The 25,476-nt window shown below is 41.6% G+C and overlaps 1 protein-coding gene across 3 annotated transcripts in view; it reads right to left on the reverse strand.

The window, feature by feature from the left end:
- Window positions 1-25,476, reverse strand: part of THADA (THADA armadillo repeat containing) — a 310,355-nt gene that overhangs the window by 37,672 nt on the left and 247,207 nt on the right. For all 3 annotated transcript variants that reach the window (XM_074989608.1, XM_074989609.1, XM_074989610.1), the window contains 5 exons: window positions 21,416-21,828; window positions 20,768-20,889; window positions 13,560-13,632; window positions 11,917-12,061; window positions 5,314-5,445 (listed from right to left, as the gene is read on the reverse strand). In XM_074989608.1, coding sequence (XP_074845709.1) covers window positions 5,314-5,445; window positions 11,917-12,061; window positions 13,560-13,632; window positions 20,768-20,889; window positions 21,416-21,828 — 885 coding nt within the window. The remainder of the gene's footprint in view (window positions 1-5,313; window positions 5,446-11,916; window positions 12,062-13,559; window positions 13,633-20,767; window positions 20,890-21,415; window positions 21,829-25,476) is intronic.

The following is a 25,476-nucleotide window of genomic DNA, read 5'->3' on the forward strand; positions in this document are numbered from 1 at the left end:
TGGGTGCAGAGGGAGCTTGGGGTAAGGGATTGGGGTGCAGGAGAGGGTGTAAGATCTGCAAAGGAGCTTAGATGAAGAAGGAGATCGTGATGTGGGGCAGGAGACTGGGGTGTAGGAGGGGGTACAGTGTTTGGGAGGGGGCATGGGTTCAGGAGAGGATTCTGACCTGGAGAAGGGAATGCAGGGTCTAAGAGGAGGATGTGACCTGGCACTGGAGTGCAGGAGGAGGTGCAGGGCCTGGGACAGGGTAAGGGGTTCAGGGCTGGAGCTCCCACTGGCTGCAAACCGGACATGGGACCTGCAAGATGGGGCGGGGCAGTGGGCAAAGCCTCTCCCTGGACGCACAGTGCTCACAGACGCAGGTCATTGCAGCCTCTTTCTCTGAGCAGTGTGCAGGGGAGGGTCAGGCAGGAAGCCTGGCTGAGGCGCCCACTGCACCATGGTCCATATCTAGTGACTTGGTAAGTTGGATCTGGCATGCGGGCCATATTTTGCCTGCCCCTGCTCTATTTACATTGTTTGCGTTCCATGTGGCATGACTTGCTCAGAAAAATGGCAGCAGCCATCTGCATATGAATACATTTTTGCAACAAAATTAAATCTAGCTTTTCAATTTAAGTTGGTATATATACAAAATTAACTTTAGTCTCCTGACAGCATTGGAAAGTAACATAAGTCTATAAAAATTTGAAGGATATTTTGGTTTTAATACTGTCTCGCAGGAAAGCTCTTTTGTGCACTTTTTGCTTCCAGTCCACATGAAGGAAAACTTTTTTTTACATAGTGTTGGTAAATACTTTCTACTATCCTTATTCATTTGCCTATTTTTTCTGCAAACCCACTGCCATCATAACCTGACTGTAATATGCTGTTGTACAGATTACCCAGCAGTTTAATTCATGGAAGCTGAGCACTGCAATCATCAAAAACAGATCGTATATAGCTATAGTTTTCAACCTGTGATCTGCAAATCGCTGAGGGTCTGCATATTGGATCTAAGGGATCTGCAAAATGTGACTATGAAAATAAAGTTTCTGATCCCAGAAAAGATTATTTTTCTGACCAATTAAAAGTATCTGACTATCCCCACCTAAAGTTCAAAACTCAGAAGTGCTGTCATTACCGTAGATGGCCACACCTAAGCACCCTTTCTCATGTTGAGTTAAATGCCATGCCAGGTATGTGCCACATTCATAGCTGAATTCTGTTCAGTCATTTTTCAATCTACGACTTCTATGATAGTTGGCTGAGGACTACTGGCTGAGTTTCATAAAGCATCTGGACCTCCACTTAGTATTATTAGAGGTCTACAGACAAAAGAAGGTTGAAAACCACTGTGGTATCCTGCAAAATAACAAATGCACTTGTTCTTCAAGGTTGTCATTTAACATGTGAAAGAACTGTACATGGTTGTATTTGTTACTGTGCATAAAACCATCCTAAACATACAGTAGGATCATTTATTTCTGATCTCATTATTTACAGACATACCACACAGTCTGTACGAAATACATACGGTCTCACGCAAGCCCAGGTCTATGGGGTAACTCAGACATCACTAATATGGCAGGAAACGTGGGAAAGTGCACTATGACTGTTAGGTGTACATCCCAAACAATAATTTGCTGCCAGTACATAGACTCAAATTTCAGATATCTCATCCGGTAGAAGGAGAGTAAAATTTAAGACTAGATCTATCTTGATACATACAACCTAGATGAAGCTGCTATAAGGTGGGTGCATAACAACTGGAAAACCACTCCAATAAAGTAGTTATTGGGGTGCACAGTCAAGCTGAAGGGCCTATTGAGCTTGGTCCTGCAGGGATCAGTTCTGAGTCCAATCACATTCAAAATCTAAATCAATGATTTAGATAACGCACGGAGAGTACATTTATAAAGTTTGCAGATGAAACCCAGCTGAGAGGAGTTGTGACTGCTTTGGAGGACAGCATTAAAAATCAAAATGATCTGGACAAACTGAAAAAACGGTCTGAAGAAAACAGGAGGAAGGGCAAGAAGTACAAATGCAAAATACGCCACTTACGAAGGACCAATCAGTTTTGCATTTACAAAAAGGGAATGATTGCATAGGAAGGAGTGCTGCCCAAAGGGATCTGGGATAATAGTGAATCAGAGGCTAAATATGAGTCAGCAGTATAACCCTGTTGCAAAATAAAAGAAACAATTTTGGGATGCATTACCAGGAGTGTTGTAAGCAAGACATAAGTAATTTTTTCATCCTGATTAGTCCTTGTGTCCAGTTCTGAGTGCCACATTTCAGGTTAGATGTGGACCAACCGGGGAAAGTCCAGAGAAGAGTAACAAAAATGATTAAAAGTCTAGGAAACCTCACCTATGAGAGAAGACTGAAAAAACTGGGTTTAGACTGGAGAAGAGAAAAATGATGGGGAACATTATAAAAGTTTTCAAGTACATAACAAGTTGTTACAAATTAAGGTAGAAAAGTTATTCTCTTTAACATCTGAGAACAGGACAAGAAGCAATGGGTTTAAGTTGAAGCAAGGGCAGTTTAGGCTAGACTTAGCAAAGAGCTTCCAGTCAGGATGGTTAAGCACTGGAATAAATTGTCTTGGGGGTTGTGGAATCTACATCATTGGAGATTTTTAAGATCAAGTTAGACAAAAACCTGCCAGGGAAGGTCCAGATAATACTTAGTTCTGCCCTTAGTGCAGGGGACTGAGCTAGATGACAAATGGAGGTTCATTCCAGTCCTATGGGTGCATAGAGAGACACGCACTTCCCCTTACTGTACTTGTTGGTAAAGAAAAGCAGTCTGAATTTATATGAACCTTGAGGAACAGTTACCAAGCCAAGTTCAGCCTCCCTGGATATATTACATTAATTGAATATTAAAGGACGGCTGTCCTGTTGAATAGTTCTAGCACTGCCTCCTCACAGGATGTTTAAATATGCCCCCCGCCCCAAGGTAAACTCAGAACAGGAATTTATATAAAATGCTGATATTAGTGAGGTTCACAAAAAAAAAAAAGGGCAGGGAGGGGGCAGAGATGATGGTTGGCATAGTCATCACCAGTCACATTTTTGACAATTAGAAAACAAATAATACAGAAGAGGGATTTCAGTACTGTCACTTTTGCATAATTATGTCAGATAACCATAGTATTCTAATAAATGGGAAATTCTCCTGACATTCTTTCCATTTATTCCTCTATTGGCAAAATGACAACACTTATACATCTTACAGACCCAGCAAGTACTTTCATTTCCATTGTAAGCTACGGTACAAATGAAACAGGATTAGTCAAAATAATGTAAAAAAAATACCACACAAGGGCTACGTCTACACGTGAACGCTACATTGAAATAGCTTATTTTGATGTAGTGACATCGAAATAGGCTATTTCGATGACGTCTACACGTCCTCCAGGGCTGGCAATGTCGACGTTCAACATTGACGTTGCGCAGCACCACATCAAAATACGCGCTGCGAGGGAACGTCTACATGCCACAGTAGCACACATCGAAATAAGGGTGCCAGGCACAGCTGCAGACAGGGTCACAGGGCGGACTCAACAGCAAGCCGCTCCCTTAAAGGGCCCCTCCCAGACACAGTTGCACTAAACACCACAAGATCCACAGAGCCGACAACTGGTTGCAGACCCTGTGCATGCAGCGTGGATCCCCAGCTGCAGCAGCAGCAGCCAGAAGCCCTGGGCTAAGGGCTGCTGCACACAGTGACCATAGAGCCCCGCACGGGCTGGAGAGACAGCGTCTCTCAACCCCTCAGCTGATGGCCGCCATGGAGGACCCCACAATTTCGATGTTGCGGGACACGCAACGACTACACGGTCCCTACTTCGACATTGAACGTCGAAGTAGGGCGCTATTCCTATCCCCTCATGGGGTTAGCGGCTTCGACGTCTCGGCGCTTAATGTCGATGTTAACATCGAAATAGCGCCCAACACGTGTAGCCGTGACGGGCGCTATTTCAAAGTTAGTGCTGCTACTTCGAAGTAGCGTGCACATGTAGACACGGCTAAGATCTATAGAATAAGATTCAAGCTCAGTTAAAGCTAATAACAGTTGGGTTTTTTTGATAAATTAATTCACATAGTAAAAATGAGTAAACTGAAGCAGAGAGAACATAAGAGACCTGTGATGATGTAGAGAACCTATGTACCGTTTATCAATTCTGGTAGCTGTTATGAAGTAATTGTTGAACAGTGGAATGCCTCTCTGTGTGTATCCATCGTAGGCTGCAAGGATCTCGTACGTACCCAGCCTAGGGGCAGTGGTGAGTACTTAACTTGAGTGACTCTGCTTTGACCAGACAATAGACATACTAAGAAGGTTTGCTGGACCTAAGAGATGAATGTTTCTATAGTATGCAGGGAAAGGGAATGTGGAGAGAATGGAAAGTTAGCAGCAGGAGAAATGAAGAAACAGAGGCGTCAAAGAAGGAGTTTTGAAAACAATCACAGAAGGAGGACTCAGACACAAATGTGATGTATGGGGCAGAAGAGGAGAAGGGGATGGAAGGATGTCCTGTATGACTCTGACACCAGCCCATGAAATGCTCTTGGATTGATGAGGAAACTTCTGGGAGAAGTTATGCTGAAGCTACTGTGGGGTCTGACCACTGAGCACTGGTTTAGGGCCTCCTGGTCACAGCTTTCAGGAGAAAAGCTTTCAGAACAAAGATTCAGACTCCAAAAATATATGCAGAGGCCCTAACACAGCAGCAGTGGCTGGGCTCCATTCAGACCGAGTGCTTAAAACGCTGGAGAATGAGAAGCTGGTTCTCTTCAGAGCAGTTTTGGAAGTGGTCAAGCAGGGGCTCTTCCCAAGGTCCCACCTACGAATCAGCAGCTCAGACAGGAAGAGCCCAGAAGCATTGTTTCCTAGTCCCCTGCCTCCTCATGTTATATATTTCTGCTGTACTGCCCTGGGGTCTAAGTAGCCTCTTCCATTCCTTATTTCCAGTTATGTCATATAAATGGATTGGCACTTCCAAAATTACTACTTATACCAGAGCCAGTCTAATTCATGGCAGAAGAAGCATTTCTAAGTTCTGTAACAGTCTTTCTTAAACAACTAAATAATTATATTCAAATTACTCAAAGAAATGTAAAAAATGTGAATATTGAAACCTCCATAATTGACAATTTTCTTCTACAGTATGTGACATCACACAGTTATAAGACATGAGTGAGTCACTTCGCAATTTTCCAGCATTAAAACACTGCTCTTTGTACTGAAAAGGGAAATATTTTCTTCTCCTATATTTCTAGTAACATTGAAGTCAAGAGAAAAATTGTCATACTGTACCTGTTTTGTTACAGATATTGCTCTGAGATTGGGCCACCCGTATGATATCAGCAGCTGCATCCCTTACTATCAGCTCTTCACTCTGCAGCAGCAGAACTACACACTTCCACATGGCAAGTATACTGGAGAGACCTGAACATTTACAAAGAGAGGCAAGAGTTTAGAATTTGGCTTCTTACAGATCAATCAAAACAGTTACAAATTATTCATTTCCACAGCGAAAAGTGACAAAATTGAGAGGAATACACACAAAAAAGGGAGGGTGGAGGGGAGACAGAGAGGAGGACTTGTGGCAATGTAGTCAAAATGCTCTTTGCTCTATAATGTTGAATCCAAACAACCCACCTAATTGTCCCACCTTCTCTTCTTTCTCATTTCTCTTTGATGGTTGGCCCTTTTCTGGTGCAAGCAATGGGGAGCTGGTGAGAGGGCGGACTATCTTCAACATCACACAAATGCTGGGATACTCAGTCTTGGGTAACAACTAATGCTCTGACATTTCCACAGTTCCAGTGACTGTGGAATTCTGGCTGGAAATTAGTAGAGTGCTGCTAATGTCCTTGAAGTAATGGCTGTTGGCTAGAGTTTCTATCTGGAAGTGTCCACGAAACAGCAGTATGCTGGTTTGATGGTGAGGGGTTGTATTAAGAAAGCGTGCTTGATAGTACTACTACCTGGAGCACCTCAACTGAATATATTGCACAAGTTGTGAAGATCATTGATAAAGGGAATATACTGGGCTTTCATTTGAAAAAGTGACTTGTTGCTGATCACACTGTAGCAGAGTTGAAGATTACGGAGCAATGCAGTGGTTGTTTAGGTTTATTTTCTACCACACTGCAGCAGGGGAAAGCACTTTTCTGTCAGGGTCTCCCTCAGATGTTTGTGTGATGGAGGTTTAGGTGAAGAGTTAAGCCCATGCTATTGCTTGCATGTAGTGGGTGATTCTTAGGGCTTGTGTACCCAGGAGAACAGATTATCACTGTAGTAGCTATTTCTGTATACCCCCTAGCCACATACACACAGAGGGACACGCTATTCCAGAATTATCATTCCACTTGAATAGCTCTAGAATCAAGACACTTTATTTTGGAAGTTTCAACACCAGTTACACCAGAACAGCTATAGTGGAATAATTATTCTGCTGTAACTATGCCAGCCAAGTTTCCCATGTAAACAAGTTCCGTAGTGCTCCCCAAAAAGATGGGAATGCTGAGTCTGAGCAGCCAATCTAATTTTCCCACTTTTTCTTCTCGTCCCAAAACTGAAAACAGTTTCTCTGGAAACACTTCTCTTCTGGACTTCTCTGGCAAAACTAAGCAAAGGGAGAGTCCAGATTGTTCCCTTCAACACTTTTTTATTCTTTTCCCATTTTCTTTCTGTATTTATTTTTCTGATTGTTGAAGTTGTTTACTACGAACTTTAAAAAAAACACTTCCATCTTAAAATGTCAGCCACTGAACAATCTGATAATAGAATTGGACACAAATCGCCAACTCCTCTATTACATACGTATTACATAAGCATAGCGCCAATATTTTTAAGAGAGCAGCTCCTTCTTTACACCTTTTTAACTAACTGAATCAGATCCTTTACTTGACATCATTTTTGTGTGTGATATATTAAGTGTTTGTGAAAGATGCCAGACTGACAGCTCTCTAGAAAACATGCAAGATGAACACTCCCTCCTCCTGACTTCTAACAGGCGTGCTTGGGCCTTCTTGGGGAGAAAGGCTACATCAGACTGCCAGCCTCTCCAGGCCTGGGCCTCTTTCATAAAACTCGCAACTGAGATGCCAATTAATTCTAATTTTGGTTTCAAAGTTGGGCACATATCTGTTAAAAAGGGATTGGAATTACTGATTCATTTCACACTGCTACTTAACAGACATCAAATAGGAAAATTTTGATCACTGCTAACTTCAGCCCAATTCAGACCAGTGACAGGGATGAAAACCTCAAAATTCCAGTATCAATCATTTAAACACCCCATTCTCCCTCATTTTATATTAATGATAACATCTGTCTTATAATTGGCTCTAACTTTGATCCCAGGATTTAGGATTTCCAAATGCATTAATCTCAGGCAAAATACATAAATACTGCATCCAGTACCAAAGGATTAGCACGGATTTAGCCTAGCTGAAATGGTATCAGTACTATTTAACAGACGTTTCCAAACAAACTGTTTGTCTCATTTATTGCTCTTCTGACATCTCAGAAGACAGGATATATCAATTTTATATATTAAGCCAAAAAGTTAGTTTCTTGTCCCACTTTCTTTCAAAATTAATTTATGTTCAAAGTCTCTATGAGTCAGTGAAAAGTTGGCATTACATCAAAGCTAGGCTTTCAAAGGTTCTGTATATATTTTCAAACATACGGAATGTATACAATCTACATATGTTCTTAATGGGTTGAGTAAGTTTGTTTATTATCTGATCAAATCCCACGATCTCAAGTCATTTTCTTCCATTGTATATTATCTTGAATAATTCAATGTCCAAAATCCAAAACTTCTCATTGGGACAAGGCACGAGATGACACATATTACCACTAGGTAGGCTATCCACACACTTCATGTTGAGAGTCATTTGAGCTGGTTGTTTGACAAGGTCAGGGTGGAATTTCTTTCTCCCACCTCCTATATTCATAACTGCACAGATGGCTAGATACGTTATGGACATTTCTCACTTTTCCGTGAACTACAAGCTGCTAATAACTAGTGGAAGCAGCATACCAGATTAGTTTGACCCATTTTCTGCACCTGTATGGTAACACATATGTCTTTAACAGATAAACTAAAAAGTAAGGCAAACAGTGTAATCGTGGTGGTGGGTGGAATCCCCCTTAGGGGAGATTAGCTATGGCTCCGCGCCTTCTGCCCATGGCCTCCTCCTCTTGCCTGTGGCTGGAGCCATGAGATCCTTCTCCCGACTGCTGTAGTCCTGAAGCCTTCCTCCTCCCACCTGAGGGAGTGTCGAGCTCCTGTGCCTTGGCTGAAGGAGCCCTGAGATGGTTGAAGCCCTCTGTACCTGCCCAGAGGAGCCCCAGGCCAGCTGTAGCCATGGCTCCCCTCCCTGGACCCCAAATGGCTGGAAAAAAAAAAAGTCTCTCTCAGATTCTCCTCTTGAAAAAGTTTTTGATATGCCCCATGCAGGTTCCAGGGTAGCTAAGGAGGCAGTGTTTGCTACTTAGCTTCCTAGGATCATCAGTAATCTCCCTAGACTCCAGGTTGATTACTCATGAATCCAGGAAACAAAATAGCACATATTGGCTGTGTCTACACTAGCCCCAAACTTTGAAATGGCCACGCAAATGGCCATTTCGAAGTTTACTAATGAAGAGCTGAAATGCATATTCAGTGCTTCATTAGCATGCGGGCGTCTGCGGCGCTTCGAAATTGATGTGGCTTGCTGCCATGCAGCTCATCCCAACGGGGCTCCTTTTCGAAAGGACCCCGCCTACTTCGAAGTCCCCTTATTCCTATCCGCTCATGGGAATAAGGGAACTTCGAAGTAGGTGGGGTCCTTCCGAAAAGGAGCCCCATTGGGACAAGCCGCGCGGCTGCGAACCGCATCAATTTCGAAGCGCCGTGGACGCCTGCATGTTAATGAAGCGCTGAATATGCATTTCAGCGCTTCATTAGTAAACTTCGAAATGGCCATTTGCGTGGCCATTTTGAAGTTTGGGGCTAGTGTAGACGTAGCCATTGCCTCATTAGCCACCCTAGCACTTGCATGGGGCATAATCAATTAAAAACTTACCCCAAAGCCCCACAGCTAGAAGTCAGGCAGCCATGGCAGTGCAAGGTGACACTAAGCCTCTCCTGGCCTATTATATCTGTCATAAGAACATAAGAATGGCCATCCTGGGTGAGACCAAAGGTTCATCCAGCCCAGTAGCCTGTCTGCCGACAGTGGCCAGTGCCAGGTGCCCCAGCGGGGGTGGACCGAAGACAATGAACAAGAGATTTGTCTCCTGCCATCCATCTCCAGCCTGTGACAATCAGAGGCCAGGGACACCATTCCTGCCCTTAGCTAATAGCCTTTTATGGACCTAACCTCCATGAATTTATCTAGCTCTTTCTTAAATTCTGTTATAGTCCTAGCCTTCCCAGTCTCCTCTGGCAAGGAGTTCCACAGGTTAACTATGCGCTGAGTGAAGAAGAGCTTTCTTTTATTAGTTTTAAACCTGCTACCCATTAACTTCATTTGGTGTCCTCTAGTTCTTGTATTATGGGCATAAGTAAATAACTTCTCCTTATTCACCCTCTCCACACCTGTCATAATTTTATATGCCTCTATCATGTCCCCCCTGCCCCAGTCTCCTCTTTTCTAAACTGAAAAGTCCCAATCTTTTTAGCCTCTCCTCATATGGGACCTGTTCGAAGCACCTAACCTTTTCCAGTGCTAGGATATCTTTTTTTAGGTGAGGAGACCACATCTGTACACAGTATTCAAGATGTGGGTGCACCATATATTTATATAGGGGCAGCAAGATACTCCTTGTTTTATTTTCTATCCCTTTTTTAATAATACCTAACATCCTACTTGCCTTTTTGACTGCCTCTGCACACTGTGTGGATGTTTTCAAGGAACTATCCATGGTAACTCCAAGATCTCTTTCCTGATTAGTTATAGCTAAATTAGCCCCCATCATATTGTAAGTATAGTTGGGGTTATTTTTTTCCAATGTGCACTACCTTACACTTATCCGCATTACATTTCATTTGCCATTTTGTTGCCCAATCATTCAGTTTGATTAGATCTTTTTGAAGTTCCTCACAGTCTGCCTTTGTCTTGACTATCTTGAACAGTTTAGTGTCATCTGTGAACTTTGCCACCTCACTGCTCATCCCCTTCTCCAGATCAATTATGAATAAATTGAACAGGATTGGTCCCAGAACTGACCCTTGGGGGACACCACGAGTTACCCCTCTCCATTTGGAAAATTTACCGTTCATGCCTACCCTTTGTTTCCTGCCTTTTAACCAGCTCTCAATCCATGAAAGAACCTTCCCTCTTATCCCATGACAGCTTAATTTACATAAGAGCCTTTGATGAGGTACCTTATCAAAGGCTTTTTGGAAATCTAAGTATACTATATTCACTGGATCTCCCCTGTCTGCATGTTTGTTAACGTCTGTCGCCCATGAGCGTAAATAACTTAAATGTTGAGGAGCAGTGGGTAGATCTGTACTAGGAAAAAAAAACCTACTAAAAGAAGGGTTTAAGAAGGTGTACCATAAAGTAAGGGCAAAGGGCAAAAATCAAGAGTCAGAAAACTGACTGACTCACAGAAGTGGCAATGAGATATAGTGTGTCTGCTCAGAATCATTTATTCAAATCCACTTCAGCAGCAAGTGAAAATAGCTACCATCTGAAAGCTGCTTTGTGGCTTGAGTAAAAGGAGTTGATGGAAGGAGTCCAGTTCCAAGGAGCACCTGTGTTCAGAGCACAACAAATCCATCACCACTACAGTTGGCAGCACTGTTGGAAATCTAAGCAGAACAGCCAAAAAAAATCTGGGCACAGAGATCAGATTTACCTCTCACTCCTCTCACCGTGGCTGGTTTCTGAAAGAAAATTGGCAATGCTGCTATATATGCTATGCCTGTTTTGTGTGTCACTAAATAATACAGATTTCCAAGGCTGTCAGTGTGCTACCTTCTTTGTAAGCACTAACTTTACTGCCTCCCCACCATTTATTTATTTAAAGAGCTCTGAAGCCAAACCACTTTTGTACAATCTTCACTGCATACCCCAGCCCTCCTGTCATAGACACAAGATCAGGGTATGGAGCAAGGACTAGAAACTGGATGTCCCCTCCAAGGGAAACACCCTAATCAACATGCTAGAGGGTAATTCTCACTCAGTTCTCTCTTTTTACGTGGTAGCAACAGTATTTTTATAGCAGGAACCAAAAATGGGGCAAAAGCAGAAGTATTTTCTGAGCTGTGCTAACTCATGGCTCAAAACTTCTTCAGCTAATTTAATACAGCGAGAAAAATAAAGTAGCAAATATTGCAGGTTTCTCCATGCTCACAAATTCTCTGAGTGAAATTCCAATACAATGAAGTCAATGGAAATCGTTCCATTGACTTCAGTAGTGTCAGGATTCCCCCGCCTTAGACTTGAGGTTAGATGTGACCTCTTAATTAAAGCAGACCATAGAACTTTATCAAGTAATTCCTGTTTTGAGCACAACCACCTTGGGTTGAACTAGGGCATATTTTTCAAAAAGGCATCTTATCCTGATTTTCAGATTTCAAATAATGAAAATTCATGTCTCCTTGGTAAGGTGTACTGGTGGTAAACTGTATTTGTCAGTTTCAATGTCTTTCTCTGTTACACTAAAGAGCCCTCTAATAAATTATTGTTCCATGTTAATTCAGTAAACTGACACATGCAATCAGCTGTTCCAGTGTTAAAAGGGTCCATTTAAAGTGTATTACATCCTTTTAAGTCTTTCAGAATAACTGACTGATATGATTAAAACATTTTACTGTATAAAATACCATGTATTTGTTGGGTTTTGTTAATTCCAGTATTTAAAGTGTTTCATGAGAATATTGGTCCTTACTCCCAGAAATTTACTTACCAAGGATAGGTTTTGGATTGGTTAGGAAAAGTGGCGTAATACTTCTGAGGACTTCTGCAGCTGCCAATCGTATATCTGTTTGTTGCTCATCTCCACAACAAGAAGTTACTAATTGAACCCACTGTCTCATTTCTGATTCCATAACCTGAAAGCCCAGAAATGGATTTGAGAATTCTACAGTAAAATTTAGAGCTGCTTTTGAATCACATCAAACTATGAATTGTTAGACTAACTCTTTTCTAAAACAGCAGCCAAATTCCTTCTTGCACATGCACAAAAATGAGCCATAGAATGTAAATCAAATAAAAACTACTTCAACAGGTGCAGCTCACTTGTCATATTTTAGTAATTGTTAAAGGTAGAATTGTGTCAACTTTTCCACTAACATTTTGTAGTTTCAAGGTTCATAGTAATTCCATTGTAATAAATCTATTTCAGCTTGAAACTTAGCGAACAACTTATCTCCTGAGAAATGAGGTTTACACATTTATTTTATATTTAAAAATCTGAAAAAGTACTTTCTGACATTTTTAAGCTATGAAAATGCAAAAAATGCAAAGTTTGTTTCAATTTTCTACTTTTTTGTAATGAAATGATGCAGGTCATTATCACATACTACAGACTATTATCACTAGATATTTTGAAAAATGTTCTGTTTAGAAAAAACAATTGCAGTACACGGATCACTTTTAGAATCTATATATATACATTTGGGTATCTGATAGACATTTGTATCTCCAGTAACACTGTTCTATAGATATTAATGGATTTGCAAATTACCAATTCAAAACTGAAGTAAATCTTTTGGGCTTATAATTTCACAGAATCATTCGATAATCATAGGTTGGTACGAACCTTGAGATGTCATCGAGTCCATACTTTATAGGAAGTGTAGATTATACAAATTTGTATTTGTATAGTCTACTGTGGGTATACATTTATAATATTTATAAATTTATTTATTTATATGGTCAAAGAATATTGAGGACTTCTCTCTCTTTATTATTTTAAACACTAATATTTAAAGGCAATTACGTCTGCATCTCTATACCTAACTTCACCTGCTGCTCTTCAAGGTTTTAGGAATAAAGCAGATTATATTGTATATGCTGGGGACTGAAACTGCAGCAGTCAAAGCTTCACATTTCCTTTTACCTTGAGTTTGAGTCAAAATATTCATTTACCAGAAATACAGTGCACTTTGAGCTATGTGGGTGATTGCTGGATTCAATATGCATGTTAATTATTTTTTCTTTCCACAGCAGAATTCTTATGTTCTTAGCAAAGTGACTATTAATAGGGACAATAATACTGACAACGAAAGAGCTATCAGGAGTCAGACGCACAACTGTACTGAATCCACTATTACTGAAAAGATTTTTTTTATGTACCCAAATTTAACTTACCGAGAGACTGAAATATTAAGATTATGCTGATAAGGTTTCCAATTCATAATGTGGCATTGCATACAGAGAGCAACAAACACTAACACCGTATGGAGCAACTACCACTTCATGCACAATTAAACCAAAGAGACATTAAAGGGATTTCTGTCTAAAGAAAACTATCCATCCCTTCTATTACATAAGCTAACAAAACATTAAAAAGTATTATGTTTAGGATTGAGAAATAAGCCACTTTACCTCTTGGCAATTCTGTACAAGATGGGAAACCAACTTTGAGGCTAATTTGAGAGCTACACTTTGAATTTCAATGCTGCAAAAATAAAGTAAAGAACACATCATAAAAATAAAATACATTTTGCCATAGCCTCACATCTAAAAACACTTGGTAATCATCACTGGCAGCAAATATTAAAATACCTTCTTACTTGCTGAACACACATACACTGTTAGCTGTAGCTAGTTTGAAACCAAACACAATCTAATCTATTATGAATGTTCAGCACCTGAACACACATCCAGATGAGAAATAACATTTTTTTTGGTTTAGTCATGAGGATTTTTGTTTAATGAATATGAACCTGCCTGTATCATGATACATCAGGTATTCATCTTTTTCAAACAGGTTTTTAAAAGTAACAGAGAGTAAGGGTTTTTAAAAGGTTAGATTACAAACAGAGCACACAATGGTCTTCGCAGTTCTCAAGTTTTGTTGCATTTGAAGTTAATATGTACATAGGCACACACTGTTCTATCAATTTCCCTACACCCATTTTTTTTCCTATCTAGCCATTTCCTTTAAATTACACTAGGTCTTTCAAGTGACAACTGAAGCTCAGACCTTTTAAAGTTTTGTCCGCACCAGAAGTTTTCTTGAAGAGTCCCATCTTTCCTCTTCTACCAGTGCTGGAAATGGTAGAAGTGCTGATGTATATCAATGGCCAGAAATGTAACCACAAAATTGTCTAATAGGATCAGATGATACCACAGTTGAAATGTTGTCAGGCAGTTTCAACAACTGCTTTCACTGTTGATTGCACCAGTAGGCCACATCCACACTACAGTGATCTTTCAAAAGATAATTTTTTGGAAAATCTCTTCCAGAAGATCTTCTTTTGAAAGACCACGTCCACACACAAAAAAGCAGATCAAAAGAGCAATCTGCTCTTCCAACAGAGAGTGTTCACACAGACCCTGCTGTTTCAAAAGAATGGGCCAGAGATTGAAAAATCCAGCACCATGAGGACCACTCTTTCAAACAAAGGGTCCCCGGAGAGTCTACACATGCTTTTTTCTGAAAGGCACAAATGGTGGCGGAGCTTTGTGACTTTGTCCTCACCCACAACTATTTCAGATTTGGGGACAAATTACACCCTCAAATCAGTGGCACTGCTATGGGCACCCGCATGGCCATAGTATGCCATGCTGGCCACAGTATGCCAACATTTTTATGGCTGACCTGGAACAATGCTTTCTCAGTTCTTGTCCCCTAGCATCCCTCCTCTACCTGCGCTACACTGATGACATCTTCATCATCTGGATCCATGGGAAGGAGGCTCTTGAAGAGTTCCACCATGATTTCAACAGTTTCCACCCCACCATCAACCTTAGCCTGGACCAGTCCACACAAGAAATTCACTTCCTGGACACAAATGTGCAGATAAGTGATGGTCACACAAATACCACCCTATACCGAAAACCCACAGACCGCTACGCTTATCTACACGCCTCCAGCTTCCATCCAGGGCATACTACACAATCCATTGTTTACAGCCAGGCACTAAGATATTTAATCTGATCCATCAAACAGAGACAAATATCTACAAGAACTTTACTAAGCTTTCCTCAAACTACAATACCCACCTAAGGAAGTGTGGAAACAGACTGATAGAGCCAGATGGGTACCCAGAAGTCACCTGCTACAAGACAGGCCTCACAAGGAAAACAAGAGACCACCACTGACCATCACATACAGCCCCCACCTGAGGCCTCTACAGTGCATCATCAGTGATCTGCAACCCATCCTGAACAATGTTCTTCCACTCTCACAGACCTTGGGAGGCAGGCCTGTCTTCGCCTATAGACAGCCTGCCAACCTTAAACAAATCACCACCAGCCACTACAAATCACAAACCAGTGACTCTAGGCCTGGACCCAGCCCCCTGCAACAGTCCTCACTGCCAACTCTGCTCACATATCTACACCAATGACATCATCACAGGACCTAACACCAACTATACCATCAGGGGCTCCTTTACCTGCACATCTACTAATATAATATACGCCATCATGTGCCAGCAATGCCCCACTGCAATTTACATTGGCCAAACTGGACAGTCTCTCCGTAAAATAATAAATGGACATAAATCAGACATCAGGAACGGTGATGTACAGAAGCCTGTAGGGGAACACTTCAATCTCCCTGGACACTCAGTGGCAGATTGAAGGGTGACAGTCCTGAAACAAAAATTTTTTTAAAATCAAATAGAGAGAAATCTCTGAGCTGAAATTTATTTGCAAATTTGACTCCACTAACCATGGATTAAACAGAGACTGGGAGTGGCTCGCAGCTTACAAAGGCAGTTTCTCTGCTCTGGGGGCTAATACCTCCCCATTAGACTCTGACAAAGGCTCACATCCCCCTGTCTGATCTGACTTGTTTGTTCCTCTTTTGATGAGTACTGTTGATACTGGGTCATTTCCGCCTTGCTGAATAGACCTTGTCAGCTCTGGCCTTCTCTCTTACTGGGACCTCACTCTTTAAATACCCCTCTGAAACCACCCCCCCCACTCATGCATCTGATGAAGTGGATCTTTGCCCACGACAGCTTATGCTCCAAAATATCTGTTACTCCACAAGGTGCCACAAGACTTCTTGTTCTTTCAGAGAAAGGCGCTCTTCCTCATTTGAGAGAGGAAGAGGGCCTCCAGAAGAACAGCTGCATTCTTTGGAAAGGAATTCGAAACAGAGCATTTCACATGTGGATGCTTGTTCTTGCTATAGGACTTTCTAGCATAGATAAGGCCAAAGAATTTCAAGAGTGAAAGAAGAGTGATGAAAATTTAAGGTGAAAAAAGTCAGTGGAGGCATAAACGGAGGTTATTTAACTATAACTGGAAGTTCTGTGAGGATGTATGGTACTTATCTGCATTGAGCATGAGGTTTCACATGTGAGCCACGTGCCCAAGTCCAGACATGCACATGTGTTGACTTGCATATACACAGTAGATCTCTTTGTGCTCCCTATCAAGGGCACCGGAGGCATTGTAGGCTGACACCTCCCCAGTTCCTCTTCTGACCATGAATCTAAGGCTTTGTCTACACTTCTAAAATTTAAGTATTGCCATGGCAGTGCTTTAACGTGGCAGCCTGATCACAGCTCTTCCCACAGGAAGAGAGTAGCTAACCATGCTGCCAGCTTATTTACACTGGCACTTCAGAGCGCTGTAACTTGCTACATTTTGGGATAGGTGTGTTTCTTCACCCCCAAGTGAGAAAATTACAGCGCATTACCCAGTCAGTGCAGATGAGCCCTTGCAGGAGCCAAAGCATAAAGGATGGAAGGCAGATAACAGAATGCCAAGAAGGATCACACATCTCAAAGAACTTGCAGTTACAAGAACCTCTATTTCTTTTTGGAGCTCTTCCTTATGTATATTCCACATACACATGACTGACAAGCAGTGATCAAACTGGAGGGGGAAGTGGAAGGAAGCTTGCAGAAAAAATGCTTGCATTACTGAAGTTCCTACTGCCGCATTTTGGAATACCATCCACACTCATTAGACATCATGAACTAGTTCTGGCATCTACTGTGGATATTGCTTAACCTCATGATCTTTCTACTATGGCAAGAAAAAGTCTTTGTGATTTTCTCTTATGGCTGATGGATCGCAGGCCTTGGGGCCAGGTAGGAGGATGCCCCAAATCTGCATCCCCAGAAAGGGCAGGTCTAAGGGCAGACAGACCTTTGCACTGCTTGGATTGCAGTGCTGGCACACATCTCCCCGCCACAATTCCTGTAGAGCTGAGCAGAGTGGTGCATTTCAAAGGGACCTGGAGCTCATGCTGCCACTGCTGCCAAAGTAGCAGCGGCACTGGCTGGAGCTCCAGGTCCCTTTGAAATGGCAGGCCCTGGGACAACTGCCCCCCACAAATGGCAGCAGGCCAGGATTTTCTAATAAGTTTCATTCTCTGCAGGCAGAATGACAGGGCACATCAGAGATCGAGGAAATAAAATCTCTTCAGCAAAAGCCTGTGGTGTTTTGGAAAAAGTACAAATATTCTGGTTGACACGTAATTCAGACATAACCTTGCAGAGGAAATTAGGATGGAGGTGAAGGAACACTTCTTCCTTTTCAAAAACCATCTGAGAAAGAGCTTGTCATGAGGACTTCCAACTCATTCATCCTCCTGGTTGAAGTGATGGTAACTAAAAACTGTTGCATTATGCGATGTGGCTGTCAGGCCCAAGATCCTAGCGAGACGAAGTGAGATACTCTCTTTTACTGGACCACACAAAGCTGTGGATGGAATGGCTCTGACCAAAGGTTCAAACAGTGGTCTAATGAGTGCTGACAGGCTGAGACTGAAGTCCCATTGCGATTTAGACTTGATCACTGGTGGAATGGTCCCGATTAGGCTGCTCAGGGATCTTACTGTAGCTGGGTGGTTAAAACAGAATGCTCATCTACTGGAGAGAGCAGAGTCATCTTGTCCATATGGTTTGGGGCAGCCAACTGAGACCTTAACATTTTGGGGGGCCCTGCAGCAGTCACCTCAACCATCCTATGGGCAGGACCCAAGGGATTATCTCGGGGCCACTCACTGCTGTGGTGGCAGCCTGCTCCACTCTGCTGTGCCACCCTTCCCTAGCCAACTGTGCTCCACTTCACTGCGGCAACAGGAAGCAGAGAGCTCTAGCCCTGGAAGCTGGGCAAGGGGGCGGAGCAGTAGAGGGATGGGATAGAGCTTGTGGGGGTGGAACAGCGGTGGTTGGCAGAATATAAGTGGGAAAACAGTAACTCTGAAGTCCCATAATGGGCTGCCACCAAAAAGAAAACTTTTGTAAATACTCTGGCTGATGCTGCTAGCCTAAATGGAAGAACTCTGAACTAGAAATGTTCTTGGGCTGCCATAAACTCCAGGAAAGTTCTGTAGGAGGGATAAATGCTTACATGAAAGTATGCATCCTTCATGTTGAGCGCCACAAACCACATCCTCTCCTGCAGGGAGAGGGATTGTTGATGCTAACATAACCATCCTTAATTTCAGCTTTCAAACAAACATGTTAAATTGCTGAAACTGCAGAATGGGTCTCCATCCTCTTTTTTTGGCAGTAGCAGATACAGGGAATAGATCTCTTCCTCTTATACTGAGAGATGGACTCAACCACCCCTCGTAAAAGAGAGTCCATCTCTTGATAAATAATCACTTACACTATGTCTAAACTAAAGAGCGTTGTTGGCAGAAGATTTTGTTGGAAGGTATCTTCTGACAAAACTTCTGTTCACAGACTGCAGGGCATTTCGAAAGAGCAATCCGCTCTGTTGACAGAGAGTGGCTGGGCTGCCCAGCCACTCTATGAGCAAAAGAGCCAACTGGAAGCACAGCAGACAGGGTTGTCCAGCATTCCAGAAGCCCTTTCTGTTGACAAAAGGCCGCCCGGAATGTCCAAACTGGCTTTTTGTTGACAGCTCTGTCGACAGAGGCATTCTTCCTCATGGCGAGCAGTGTACAGATGTCGAGAAAAGTGCTGCATTCTGTTGACTCACTGTCAAAATAATGCCCTGGGGAATCTGGACGCTCTGTGGGTTTTGTTGACAAAACGGCTGTTTTGCTGACAAAAGCTTCTAGTCTAGACTTAGCCTTAGAGTGGTTACTGAAGAGGGAGCCAGAAGGGGTTTTGTGTGGGCAGAGGGGCAGGAACTCAGTGGAGTATTGCTGACGGATAATTTCCAAAACTCAATGGTCTGTTGTGACAAGGAGATCTACTATGCACATGGAGGATGACAGACACTGCTTGTTAGAATTTCTTGACTGAGGTGCATGGGACCCATGGAATATACACAAGCACCTGCACTCGAAGAACCACCATGGTCAGGTTTCTTCAACACTGTCAATCAACAGTGGTAGCCATACAACCTTGGTTTCAGAACATGTATTTCATTTAAGGACTTTCTGCTTCAGTTTATCCATTTACACTTCGACAATTTTTAAGCAATCTATGTATCATATAGCAACCTAATAGGATCAGTGTGATGAAAATACATGAACTGTTGGGAAACAAATTGGAGTTCTCAGAAGGTATTATGAAGTGATGGAGAGAAACAAATAATTACAGTGATTGCCATTAAAAAGCTAAACTATTCCAGTAAATATCACACAGTTGTATCAGAGTTACAAGTTAACATGCCTAATCCTTCCTCGAGTCTTTTCTGAAACACTGCCTCTAAGAGTCCTAAAGGCACTTTGAGACACTTTTGGCTGTCCACCAAATTGGGTAATATGCCAAGGACAGTGCAAATTATCTGAAACCCACATACCTGGGTCACACAGTGCTTCATTCAAACATCTTACTTATTCTCAAAAGCTAATAAAAGCAAGAGTACACCACAGATTCTACTCAGATGTCTTGTACCTACCCAACTGAAGACAGATGTGTAAAGAAGAATAAAACCATTATAACCTACACAAGTGAACAAGCGCTCCAGTGTGAATCAGGGTACATCTATACCTACCTGTAGCTCAACACTCTGGAGGTCGAGCTTTGGGGTTTCACTTTAGTGGGTCTGTCTGGGATGCACTAAATTGAAAGTTACTCCCATTGACTCCAGTACTCCTCACAGTCGCAAGCAGTAAGAGAAGTCAACAGCAGTGTTTCTCCCATAGACCTCCTGCTATGGGGACAGTGCAAAAATACCAATCAGGGTACGTCAACTCCAGCTACACAATTAACATAGCTGGAGTTGCATATCATTTTTCAAACTTATCCCTGAGTGTAGAGTTGGCCTCAGTGTGCATTTGGGAGAAATAATTGTATCTGACTTGGTGTTCACCAAGTACTGTTTGGAAAGTGTCATATGATATACACTGGGCAACTACAGTATCTTGTGGATTCCTATTTTATTATTATTTACTCATTTGTAGGCGGTTTTCTCCCTTGTGTGGAACTGCTTTAGATAATTCAGATACAGCTACACTTCCGTAAAAATACAGCACACGTGTTCCCTTATCCCCCTACAACAACTATTTGTTTACATGAAACACTAATTTCACAAAAAAGAAAACAAGTTTTTTTGTTTTGTTTTGTTTTTTTAATTTTTAGGTTTGGGGAACTGAATTTTTTTCCACATTAAAGATTCTTTCATTTCTGAAGATACTTATTTAAAACTGTAAGCCACATGTATTTTAACAGATTGGTAAAATGCAAAGATGGAGACTATACCTGTCAGAGGCATCTATGATATTCATAGCCCAGTTTAAGAACTCTTTTGGATTCATTTTTATAGAATGTGCTGTCGTTGGAAGCAGATTTCTGAAATCCATACAATGAAGAATTTCTAGAACCTGCATGGTAAGTAAAGAAACAATGATGCGACCCGTAATTTTCTTCTGTCTTTTCAGAAGGAAATTTATCACAATTATATTTTAGAGGTATTGATCTATAAACCGATCTATACCTAATAAGTAGGTAATAGGCTTCAAAATGACATTGTAGTTTCTGTAAGATAAGTACAAGTCTGCATATTTTACATTTAATTCTCCAATACATAGATTTACTTATAACAAATTATTGACTCGTGAACAGGCAAGAAAACATGGTGAAAAATACGCAAGTTTCCCAGCAGTAATAGAAACCTGATCACAATATAAAATATCAGACAAGGGAATATACACTTTTAATCAAGGAAATGAGCTTTTAATCCTCTGATTATTATAAAATTAAAATAAAATTTCCAGTTAACATTATGAAGAAGAGAATCCATGTTCTACTGAATATAATACCAAAAATGCTCAAAAAAATAGCAGAAGCATCTTTTGAAACATTTACTGAAAACACTGCACTTCCTGAAAAAAAATGAATGACTCTTACCTTGCAGAAACACTCCGCATGCTTTTCCTTCATAGCCATCTGAAGAATGGTCATCTCCAACTCAGAAAGTAAGGACAATGGCCCTTTCTTTTCCTCTGTAACCTGCTTAGAATTTACCTGCTTCCACCGCAGCAACACTGCTTCCAACATCAGCAGATGCACTTCGTGAAAATCAGACTGAAGCAAGTGAACTGTCAATGAAGTGGGATTCATCACTTGCACTGCATGGGGTGAACTACTGTTTGAAAAGTCAGGATCTGAAGCCACAGAGAGCACAGAGATTACAAGTTTGGTGATACTCTGAAGATACTGTGTGAATCCTGCTACTGCAAAGGAGTAGTAGATACCTATCACCAGCTCTGAATCAGTGATAATTTTATTTATTTCTTCCCAAAAGCCAAATAACTCTATTCCTGAAAGAGAATGTAAAAAAGAATATTACACATCTGTTCTTGAAAGTTAAATGATTGCATTAAACACTGTGAGGTTTAAAAAAACTGTCACAAAATAAATGCAAGTACTAGAGTGAAAACAAAGTTCTTCTGTGCTTGAAGTAATCTTATTTATATTCACCTGATGTCACAGATGGCTCCTCCTTTGTACTATGTTTAACGTTTAAGAACGAAAAACAATGAAATATAGAAACATTTTAGTAAACTGTCATAATATAATTTTAAACTCTCTCAGCTGTTTGGGTGAAGGCTTAAAACAATATAAAGGCTACGTCTACACTAGCACACTATGTCGAAGTAGACTACTTCGAAGTAAGAACATTAAAATAGGCTACTTCAACATGTATTGTATACACATCCTCCAGAGCTGGTGTTGTCGACGTTCAACGTCGAAGTAGCAACGGGGAACGTTGAAAGGAGCCACACTGGAAGGAAATGCAGGGCGTCCACACACACACACAAGCACTCTCCATCGAAATAAGGGGCCAGCAAAGCCTACAGACGGGGTCACAGGCTGGACTAGCCCTTCTGGGGCAAGAGCAAGCCGCTCCCTTAAAGGGCCCCTCCCAGACACACTCGGCCTGCACAGCACAAGGTCCATAGAGCTGACAACCGGTTGCAGACCCCGTGCACACAGCATGGACCCCCAGCTGCTGCAGCAGCAGCCACAAGCCCTGGGCTAAGGACTGCTGCACGTGGTGACCATAGAGCCCTAGAGGGGCTGGACAAAGCGTCTCTCAAACCCTCAGCTGATGGCCGCCACGGAGGACTCCGCTATTTTGATGTAGCGGGACGTGGATCATCTACACACGCCCTACTTTGACACTGAACGTCGAAGTAGGGCGCTATTCCCATCTTCGGATAGGAATAGCAATTTTGACATCTCGCCGCCTAACGTTAATTTCAACGTCGAAACAGCACACGGCGCATGTAGACACGATGCATGCTATTTTGACGTTGTGCCAGCTACTTCAAAGTAGCTGGCTAGTGTGGACGCACCCAAAATATGCTACAATACTTTGTACATTACCTTTTGTATGTTTTGTGCAAAGGTACACTGTAATTTTGTTCCTATTATACAATATATATTCCAGTATATACATGCCAATTTCTATTTATCTAAGTATTTTTAAAGAGGTTTACAATCCTACAAGTTACTGATGCAGTCTCACATCTTTATAGACTACACTATTGTTACAAGAAGCAAACAATACATTTGTTCATTAATCACATCTCAGGGAGTCAGATAAATTAAAAGCACTATCAACTATAACAAATGTATAGTTGTGTCAGATACATGATAAAATGGCACAAAACTGGATACAAAGACTGAAAGTTTAAGAGCATTCTACATTGGCCAGCCCTGCCCCGCTGAGGTCATGACAGAGAGCAGAGTTAGGCCAATACTGAAGGTTTTAAAAATCCCATTTTAAAGACTGGTTGTACTCTGAAAAGGGATTGCAAAAACAGAACGTTTTTATTTGACAGATCAGCGTCTTATGTGTACTCAGTCTCATCTACACAGGTTAATGACAAAAATAATATTTACTGGCTTTTATTCCTGCTAACCATGCAGTGACAACTTAGTTAACAGAGAAAGTGCTGAATTCTATAACATCTTGTGCATCAGCAGAATTAATTATGTTCTACTCATGTACACCTGAGCAAACATGTCAGAATCAATTAGGTTATTTTGAGGTTACATGCTATCAAGGTTTAAAAGAGAACAAGCAGGCCCACTTGGTAATACCTTTGCATATTTGTTTTGCCTTAGGATACCAACAATGTTTCATATGTGCTCTAACATTGTTTATCGCACACATGCAAAAAGTTTCTCGTCTCAAAAAACATGAAAATATTCTTGCTTTTGCACTTTGGCATGAAGAATATTTTCCAGGCTTTTACGGAAACATTTATTTTTCTGCTTAACTCTTTTCGTGGTCAACCTCAAACCTTTTGACTAAACCAATAAACACATTAATTCTCAAAGCAAATGTCTGCTTCTGTTATCAAAATACTAAAGAAAAATATTCTGCATAGTCTGGTGACTAACTGCTGCAACAGGGAACATGAACCACCTATGGCTGGACTAAGCAGTGATGTTGGCAAGCAACAAATGACTCATCAAAATCTTGTTGCATCCTCCAGGTGACCAGATGCAACAAGGAGCCTCAAGAATAGAGAAGGAAGTACATACAACAAGTAGGAAAAGAGATGACACTCGGGACTTGACTGGAACAAGAAGGAACTGTCCCCACTCCCACAGGATATGGATAACCCCCATCATTGTAGTATCTAGGTGCCTCAGAATCCTTTTATGTATTTCGTGTACATGGAGAAAACCAATACTATTTCACTCAAAACAAATTCAAAAAAATATGTTGAGGAGGCTTCATGAAGTCATATGCATCTCCCACAACGTTTGGAGGCATTTTCCTCTCACTTGTGACATACTCACATCTAGCCAGTCAGGAACTGTGGAGGGAAATAAGCATGGCAGAATGGAATTACCAGAGGTGGTCAGTGGGATTAGAACCAGTGATGAGCCCAGATTTACAATTCAGCTAAAACACTTCAGCTACAGCAATAAACTCCCCTCCTATCATTGCATCAGTTCTAATCTGGAAGGAAAAATACCACCAGCTGATACATCGGGGGCACCTCCTTAAACATACAAGTGCTCCTTGGGTAGCTCCCATTCAAGTCATTTTCAAGTCACTTCCTGCTTCGTTTGAAAGACCACAGAGGATTAAAGCTCAAGTTGGTATGGCAATAAAATCAAAGATTGCTTAATCTTCATATCTGGGAGCTCAAAAGTAGCTTGCTTTTACTCCAACCTGCCCTACGAGGCCTTCCAGAACTGCAGAAACACCTAAGTACTGTTAGTAACAGAACCTGAAAACTTTTAAAAGAGGAATAAGCAACTCCTTAGAAAGGGCGGGATGATACATTATGAGGTTATGTCAGAATCAGAAGTCTTCAATAGCTATTGAGACCATCATTTCAAATAGCTGAAATGCAAGACCTTGTAAAATAGCAGATAAAGTCCTGTGAAGGGAAAATGGGTCTGCACTCTGGCTTAGGCATTTCAGTCGTCCTAAGAAATCTGGATTGGAAGCTCTTGTTTTTACATCAAATGGAAAAATCTTACCTAGCTGTCAGAACAGGATGAGATGACTGAGGCTTTGAACAAGGCTGGGAAGCCTTTTTTACTTTAGATGAATATCTCAACTTAAGTTAAATGTTGTGTTCAGGAGGAAGCCCAGGTTGGAACCTCTACTGGGGAGGAATATGGGACTGTTCTCAGTGACTTTCACCAGGTCCAAAATCCAAGTTCTCCTTAGTCAGTTCTGAAACAACTAGGATCACCCTTCTCTTTCCTTCTACTTCCAACAGTGATGGTGGAGAAAGCCATAGCTGACCAAGAGTGAGGCAGGGCTTCTGTCCCCAGCTGTGACAGAGACTGGAATATCTGTGACCATTAAGTTGTTAAATACTTGGCCAATTAGCTAATATCCCATCACAAAGATCTCTTACTATGTTTCACCTGGAGGGACAACAGGAGACACTCTGTCTAGGAAAGGGTCTGAGATGTTTCTAGATTTAGAC

Source organism: Carettochelys insculpta, chromosome 3 (genome assembly GCF_033958435.1).
Source record: "Carettochelys insculpta isolate YL-2023 chromosome 3, ASM3395843v1, whole genome shotgun sequence".
NCBI lineage: Eukaryota > Metazoa > Chordata > Testudines > Carettochelyidae > Carettochelys > Carettochelys insculpta.